Source organism: Tasmannia lanceolata, unplaced genomic scaffold, assembly GCF_043159265.1.
Source record: "Tasmannia lanceolata isolate RefF3 unplaced genomic scaffold, GAP_Taslan_0.1 ptg000005l, whole genome shotgun sequence".
In the NCBI taxonomy this organism is placed as follows: Eukaryota; Viridiplantae; Streptophyta; class Magnoliopsida; order Canellales; family Winteraceae; genus Tasmannia; species Tasmannia lanceolata.
Genome location: NW_027518682.1, coordinates 22589897 through 22598659, shown reverse-complemented (window position 1 = coordinate 22598659; position 8763 = coordinate 22589897). Strand labels below are relative to the sequence as shown.

Genomic DNA, 8763 nt, shown 5'->3' with positions numbered 1-8763 from the left:
TCTCTAATAGGTTATGTGAAATACTCTCTCTCTCACAGCCACAGCCACAGCCAGAGATATTTTGTCCCTCCATACTCTGTCACGTGACATTAATTCCTATTATTTCCTTGCCATGCTGCTGCCTCATCCCCTCATCGACACTCTAGGAAAGCTTTTATGGTGCTTGCTATGCGTACAAATAAAGTTCATCCACCCCAATAAGGATGAGGGATAAAAGTAAGCAGATGACATTGGAGAAAACTAATCACAATTGCACGGCTAGGATCACAATTCTAGACACACCCAAAAGATTAACGATCTTGAATTCTCGAACACCCTATTGATGTGTAAGGATCATCAATTCAACGCGACATTGTGCATCGTCTCACGATGGCCCACAAGATTCTAAGTCCAAATAAACATACTATATGGGGTGTGTTTTATGGGCCCAATACTATAAATAAATATTAAGTTTACATTTCATTTGAAGGCATGGATATGCCATGAAAACCCACCCATTCTAATAAAGTGACTCCCAATAATTGCGTGGGCCTACTACACCTACGACTTTCAAAATTTAAATTTTTAGCTTCATATATTAGTACATTACTTTATCTTTTCCCTCATCATTCCAAGTGTTTTTTTTCCTGAAAACAAGTCTTTCCACTTCTTTAAACGTCTTTAGACTCTTACCTTGTTTTACTTGGTGGGCTCTGGTGTCATTTTCACTATTTAAAGGAAAGTGGAAGGCCTCACATCATATTTCAAAAGATTTGAAAGAAACAAAAGCGCCTATCAGAGTTGTTTTTATCTGTCACTGTTTATTAACCTTTTTAAGGCTTAACAACGGATTAATGCGAGGGAAAAATAATTGAAAAAAATTTCTTGGAAAGTGAGTTTTCCAACATTTGTCGAGATCATTTTCAGGAATTTTCTTTTTCATGAAAATTCCGTCCTGATACGACAGGTCCTAATTAAAGGGAATTGATATCTGCACCCCCTTGTTTTAATAGTGAAACTCCACGGGTCACTTTAAACTTCACTAGTTGGGTTTATTAGCTACAGACTCCTCTTGTTTCGCGGACCTCAGCTGACTAGAAACCAAAGTGATGACACGAAGGTTTGAAAGTTCCAATATATCGGCCATAGACCATAGGCATTATCAAAGATGTATAGGTCCCATATATGGGTGTTTAAATAATAAAAGAGAGATGAGTTGGTGTAACATGGTAGTGGCAATATCTGTGGTGTTTAATGGCAAATTGAATCAGACAGTGACATGGTCGGAAATAGAAACAGAGACTCTAATTTGAATCATATCTTCTGCCATAATCAAATCCAAATCCCCTACCATAAATAAAATTATCTACATGCCATGTGGTTTTCAATCATCCATCGGTGTCATATTACGATAAAATCTGCAAACGGGAAAAAGAAAAACGGACAAAAAACAAAATTGGGGAAAACCGTTTCAAATTACTTTATTCTTTTGTTTTTTCTTCTCTTCTTTTATCATATATAATTATTATGCTTCGTACCCTTTTTATCATATGTAGAAAACCGATCGGCTCCGTTGGTCCAACCGGGAACTATAATTTAGGCCAAAATTAAGTCGACACTCTGATCGGATGGTCATAATTATCTTGGCTTCTATGACAACAAAATATAAACCGTCGATTTTCGTTGCACTGTGACTGAAGCATGGGATGTCCTTTCGGCGAGGGATGTGGGCCACCTCAGAATATTCAACGAGATCAACGGTCTTGATTGCACATGCCTATCCCTCTGTGGGAACCTAGAACTAATAATCACCATTGATCACTCCATCCGTGAGACATTTTTGTGCCACGCGTTACGCTTTTGACCTGTCATTAGCACACAGATCGAGGAGGTATGGGGTAAAAAGAGGCAGCTGGCGAGAGTCAAAAGAGGAAAAAACAGAAAGACTCGTGTGCAGAATCGCCAGAAGTCCAGATAAAGTCACCGACATGCCGGAATTCGTGTCCCGCCAGAAACCGCGTCGAATTATTATACTCCTTTCCTAACTTTATTTTTAACTAGTTTTCTGAAAATCAACTCCCCCTTTCTGTAAGTAATTTTGCCACGTGACACGGTAATTCTACTACATATAGGGTACAATGTAATTGCTAAGTTAAAACTTTCATCTTCTCGTTCTTGTTTTAATTTTTAAAATGCGGAAAGAATCAACCGTCGAGGAATTTTTTATTTTTAATTTTTCCTTCTTTACGAAGGAATCCTAGTACAGTATTCAATGCACACCTTTTATCTAGTTTCTGGATAAATTCATCGTTCTATCCATTTGATAAGAGTAAAGAGATGGATCAAATTATTGTCAAGTGCCTTGATCTGATGGATTGGATCATTTGATCAATATGATCTTTGGGCACATGCATGATGACCCACCAATTGCATAGAGAAAATGTTAGTTCACGAGTGTTTTGCTAACGACACACCTCTACTAATTATACCTAACTAATCTATCATAGATTAGAAAAATTAATAAAAAAAGCAGATATTTCCAACTTTGAATCACATAATGCATAGCTAATTGCCCTCATTTAATAATAGTAAATACATCTAAACATTAGGATTGTTTAATTGGCATGGTTTTTAGGCCAGTAGAGATCCTACGTGTGTTCTTTTAAATGAACGGTTGCGATAAATTGAAAAGAGCCCATGTTATTAAAGCATTTAAAATGTAAATTTCCTTAGCTTTTAGCTACTTTATAAATATGGATCTGTTTATAGCTATTATATGCCTTGCATAACAAATACTAATACTAAGAAAATATGTATATTAGGACTCCCGCATAAAGGCATTTAGGCCAGATTCCATATCAATGTAAAATTATTTAATGGTCCGTACGTGGGTAATATATCCACAGCTAGCACATGAAATATTAAAATATTGACATAATAAATAGTTAAAAAAGTAGGGATTTGCTGGGTCTTCCGCAAAAAAGCATTTCGCTGCATGAGAGGCCAGCCACACATGCTAACTTTTCAGCAGATTAACCTTGTGTTGAAAAAAGAAGGAGACATTTTAGCATATAAATCCAAGTATTGGTTTGAAATAAGATGAAATGAAGTAGGTGCAGCTGCACATATAAGCTATATGTGCATGGCTGCACAAACCATACTGGGAGTCTCTTCCATGGATAGGGTGTGTACCAAAAATCAGCCTTTTAGGATCATCCTAACTTTGGCAATTGTGGAGGGAAAAAATGAGCAGAAATAGTGTCCGTCTATTTTTCCCTCCAGCTTTGATTGGTTTGTGCAGGCATCTTCATTTCCTCAACAAAATATTAAGGCAGAATGCCAAAACCACATATTTCTTACCTTTTTAAAATTTAGACACAGTGGGCCCACATTTTGTCAATATTTCGGGGGAAGTGATATATTCGCCCCCTTTCTCCCCGGCTACTCCCCTCTAGTGTATTTATGGCTACTCTTTTATACAGAACAAAAGGATAGCCGGGGAAGAAAAGGGGGCTAAGATATTATTTCCTTATTTCAATTCAAACAAAGAGGTGGGTCTGCAAATCATTTTCCTAGTTTTAAATGGACAGAGCGACAGACACCCCAATAATACCCAGTATTTGTTTTGATTCCCTAGAAACCTAAAATTCTATCCTTATTTTACCAGCGACAACAAAAAGAGGCGGTAATTATGAAAATGCAGGGTTGTAAATCTGTAGTTAGTCACTGTATAAATGACTCATCGATTCTGTGTGTAATTTTACTCTAGACCGAATATATACATAGAATGTTTGTAGCAAAATAAATAAGAAATACAATTGTGATGCCCAAACAACGGATATCCTATTCCCCTCTCTTAAATTAACTAACGAACTAAGCAATATTAAAAGACAAATTCTCGTTTTCTTTTTGCGCGCGCTCTCTCTCTCTCTCATCCATCAATCCCTTTCAGAATCCCCACACTTGTCAGTTACAGTGTGAGAGAGCAGACAGTATAGATATCAGATAATGCCCCTAGCCCTCTCTTCACCACCAAAAATCCCTCTCTCTCTTCCCTGAGACTGAGGAGAAATGCCGATCACTCCTCTTTTCTCTGTTTTCTTCTTCTCCTTCGTTACAATCTTAAACGCAGTCCCTGAACAGAGGGAGACGTTTATCGTGAGAGTACAAAAAGACTCTAAACCCTCCGTTTTCCCAACTTCGAAGCTCTGGTATGAGACTACCCTTAGATCCGTCTCACTACAAAAACAACTACAAGCCTCACACGATCTCTCATCGTCAGACTCAGATCCCGCCGAACGGATTATACACACGTACGACACCGTTTTCCACGGTTTCTCTGCCAGGTTAGCCCCTTCCGAGGCCGAAACGCTAAAAACCTTCGCCGGAGTACTGGCCGTCATACCGGAACAGATCCGGCGGGTTCAGACCACTCGATCGCCGCAGTTTCTAGGGTTAAAGACCCGCGACAGCTCCGGGTTGCTCGCCGAGTCCGATTTTGGGTCCGATCTGGTTATCGGCGTCATCGATACTGGTATCTGGCCGGAAAGACAGAGCTTTAGCGACCGGGATCTAGGTCCCGTGCCGGCGAAATGGAAAGGCACATGTGTTCCCGGGAGAGATTTTCCTGCGAGCTCCTGCAACCGGAAGCTGATCGGAGCACGATTCTTCAGCGGAGGGTACGAGGCGACCAACGGAAAAATGAACGAGACGTCGGAGTTCCGGTCGGCGCGGGACTCCGACGGGCACGGGACGCACACAGCATCGATAGCGGCCGGTAGGTACGTGTTCTCAGCATCAACCCTAGGCTACGCGCGTGGTGTGGCCGCCGGGATGGCCCCTAAGGCCAGACTCGCCGCCTACAAGGTCTGCTGGGAGGCTGGCTGCTTTGACTCCGACATACTCGCAGCTTTCGACTCCGCCGTTACAGACGGCGTCGATGTTATCTCCCTAAGCGTCGGAGGTGTTGTTGTTCCCTACTATCTCGACGCCATTGCCATCGGAGCATTCGGCGCCTCCGCTGCGGGAATCTTCGTCTCGGCCTCTGCCGGAAACGGCGGCCCTGGTGGTTTGACGGTCACAAATGTTGCCCCGTGGGTCACCACCGTCGGTGCCGGCACGATGGACAGGGATTTTCCGGCTGACGTCAAGCTCGGCAACGGCAGGATCATCTCCGGAGTCAGCATCTACGGTGGGCCCGGTCTCGCCCCACATCTGCTCTACCCGCTAACGTACGCCGGGAACGAAGGGAGTGATGGTTACTCTTCGTCCCTCTGTTTAGATGGCTCTTTGAACCCTAACTCTGTTAAAGGTAAAATCGTTTTGTGTGACAGAGGAATTAATTCTCGGGCTGCCAAAGGAGAGGTTGTGAAGAAGGCAGGTGGGATTGGAATGGTTTTGGCCAATGGGGTTTTTGATGGCGAAGGACTAGTAGCTGACTGCCATGTGTTACCGGCGACCTCTGTTGGGGCCACCGGCGGTGATGAGCTACGCCGGTATATCAGTGCGGCTTCTGCACCGCGATCTAAATCACCACCAACGGCCACGATCATCTTTCACGGGACCCGCCTTGGAGTCAGGCCCGCTCCAGTTGTGGCCTCATTTTCGGCCCGTGGGCCGAATCCGGAGTCACCTGAAATCTTGAAGCCCGATGTGATCGCACCAGGCCTCAACATACTGGCGGCGTGGCCCGATAGTGTCGGCCCATCAGGCATCCCGTCCGATAAGCGAAGAACAGAATTCAATATACTCTCTGGTACTTCAATGGCCTGCCCTCATGTATCGGGCCTTGCCGCACTGCTTAAGGCAGCCCATCCGAGCTGGAGCCCGGCTGCAATCCGGTCCGCATTGATGACCACGGCCTATGTTGAGGACAATCGAGGAGAGTTGATGCTGGATGAATCAACAGGGAATTCGTCTAGTGTTTTGGATTATGGATCAGGCCATGTTAATCCCCAGAGAGCAATGAATCCGGGGCTCGTCTATGATCTATCAACGGGGGACTACATTGATTTCTTGTGCAATTCAAACTATACTGAGAAGAACATCATGGCAATTACTAGGAGATATGCTGATTGTAAAGGAGCTCGAAGGGCGGGACACATCGGGAATTTGAATTACCCATCATTTGCCGCAGTTTTCGAGCAAGACGGGAAGGAGAGAATGTCTACACACTTCATTCGTACGGTGACGAATGTCGGCGATCCGAAATCAGTGTATCAGGTTACTGTAAAGGCTCCGGTGGGGAGCACGGTTTCTGTGGAGCCACTACAGTTAGTTTTTAGGAGGGTTAATCAGAAGCTAAGCTTTTTGGTGAGGGTAGAAGCAAGGGCTGTGAAGCTCTCTCCAGGGAGCTCTAGTACACAGAGTGGATCCCTCTCGTGGAGTGATGGGAAGCACTTGGTCAATAGCCCCATTGTAATCACAATGCAAGCTCCTCTTTAGCCCTTTTCTTAGGGTTTAGGGGTTTAAGTTTTTCTGTTAATTATCTTAAGTTGTGTGACTGTTTTTGTTTTAAATCCTGCCTTGGGGTTTAAGGTTTATTTCTAAGAATGTCATAATTATATGTATTTTTATCGTAAGAGTTTTTTCTGAGTTTGGTTTGTACAGGAAGAAGGAAGGGTTGTAACATGTTTTGTCCCTAGAGAGACTTGGGAAATGAGAACTCATAAGAAATTTGGGATCTTGATTTAGTATTGAGTAGCAAATTTGGGATCTTAATTTAGTATTGAGTCCCTCAAACCAGCTTGTACATGACATAACGACCTACCAATGCCGGTCTGGATCATGCTATTATCACACGGCTCACGCCTATAAGCCCAATTTTAGCCTCTCATGCTCTTTTCATATAGAATAATTTTCTAGTTCACGATCATGTTTGTCTAACTTCATGTCTACGGGCAATAAGAACAAAGAATATTGTAGGCCCGAAATCTGCCCATCCAATAACTTTTCGGTCAATTAACTGAAAAGGTGAATGGGTTGGGACACACTTCGTCCAAAAAGTGCAGTGGGACCTACAAAATAGGATGATCCATACCATTAATTTGTTCGGCCACAACCGGAAAATCATCCGATCTATAGAAGTTTTTATAATGAGCAGTCCGTATACAGATGGGAAGGCAAGGATCATCTTATGGAGATAATTAATGGGATACAGCCTATTGAGGTTGTGCCCGAACAAATGAACAGTTTGGATCATTCTATAAAGTGGGCCCCGACTTTTTATAAAATGCATTAAGGAAGGACATTTCCTCTTTCCTCTCTTCTGTTCTCTTCCTTCTTTCCCATTTCTCACCTCACCAGACATAAAAAGGGGATATAGTCCATCATTAAAAGCCAAAAAAAAGATAGAGATAAGCTTTGGAGAGATATTCCTCCAAATATTTACGTGCCCAATTCTCCAATTCAGACTGTAGCTTGCCCCACACTGGTGGTACCACCTCCATTACTTAGAGAGTCCAGAGACAGTCTTAAATAGTTGACCTTAGCTGCTACAGCGGGGCACTTTTCTCATCCTATCATCATATTTTCCACCTGTAAATCCTTTCACACATGACATAGAAATCTATTCCATTGTAGTCAGTAAATCATCTCTTCATAGGGTGTTGGCCCAACAAATGAACGCACTGTATCATCTCTTAATAGGGTGTAGGCCCCACTGTACTTTTTGAAAAATAATGGACTTCAACGACACACACCATATAAATAAGGCTGGCAACGGGCCGTCGGAAGAAAAATTCCCCGTCCCGCCCTGCGGGGAATATCTAATCCTCATCCCCATCCCCTCCCCGCACCAAAAAACCTCACCTCAAAAAAGCTTTTTAACTCTCATAAAAAAGAAAAAAACAAGCCATGTTTGTGCACTTATCAAAATATGATAGTGCCAATATCACTAGCCTAAAAGAAATATTTACTGTTACAAAAAAAAAAACTAAAACATTACTAAAATAAGAGGATATTGATAATGGCTTGCATATTAAAACGGAGTGGGACGGGCCCATCTCCATCTCCATCCTCGCCCCGTCCGCGCCCCGAGTTGGGGAATCCCCGCCCCATGCGGGGCGGGGCGGATCCCTGTTTTCACAGGTGAAATTCCGAGCCCTACATATAAAGTCTCTGTATGTTTATGTATATTACATTAAAGGAATTGATTTCAGCACAACTATGTTTCGATACATGCGCTCGTGTATCTTGTCTTTTAAAATTTAATTGTCATCGTAAGTGCTTTTTGGGATTGGAAAAACCCTTTTAACATTTAATGAAAGACTTTTTGGGATTGGAAAAACCCTTTTAACATTTAATGAAAGACAAGAAACATGAGCGTTTTGTATCAGAACATGTTTGTGTTGAAATCATTTCCCTACATTAATTATTGTTATTGTATAAAGGGATTTGCTAGGCTGAAGGCATTTTGTGGATGGCCTGTTGAATGTGACAGCAGCCACCTCATGGATGAAGACAAAATCTGCTGAAACATGAGCCTATGTGGCTGCTCTTACGTGCAACAGGCAATCCGCAAAATGCCTTCTGAGATGGGCGCTAGCAACTCCCTTGTATAAATATTTTACCTAAAGAAAAGTCCATCCACGGCTTGATATAGCTGGGGTGCACCATGGCTAATGATTATTTTGTGGGTCACCGTGTCAGTTGGTTGCACCAGGAAAAAAACATAGTGACAACTGAGTATGGTTTTAAATTTCGACCGAAGGGGACCGAAATTGAAATTTTCCGAAATTTCATTTTTCGCCATTTCCAAATTTCGGACGGAAATGTCATTTAAAT

General features: G+C 42.4%; 1 protein-coding gene across 1 annotated transcript; it reads left to right on the top strand.

Annotated features, from left to right (window-relative positions):
- Positions 1-3963: 3963 nt before the first annotated feature.
- LOC143877992 (Subtilase family protein) lies at positions 3964-6664 on the top strand. Its single transcript, XM_077380365.1, has one exon. The coding sequence runs from the start codon at positions 4051-4053 to the stop codon at positions 6421-6423; it is 2373 nt and encodes a 790-aa protein (XP_077236480.1). The 5' UTR covers positions 3964-4050; the 3' UTR covers positions 6424-6664.
- The last annotated feature ends 2099 nt before the right edge of the window (positions 6665-8763 follow it).

Bases quoted from the DNA above. Each gene is read 5' to 3' on its own strand.
- LOC143877992 (XM_077380365.1), top strand. From the start codon at position 4,051: ATGCCGATCACTCCTCTTTTCTCTGTTTTCTTCTTCTCCTTCGTTACA.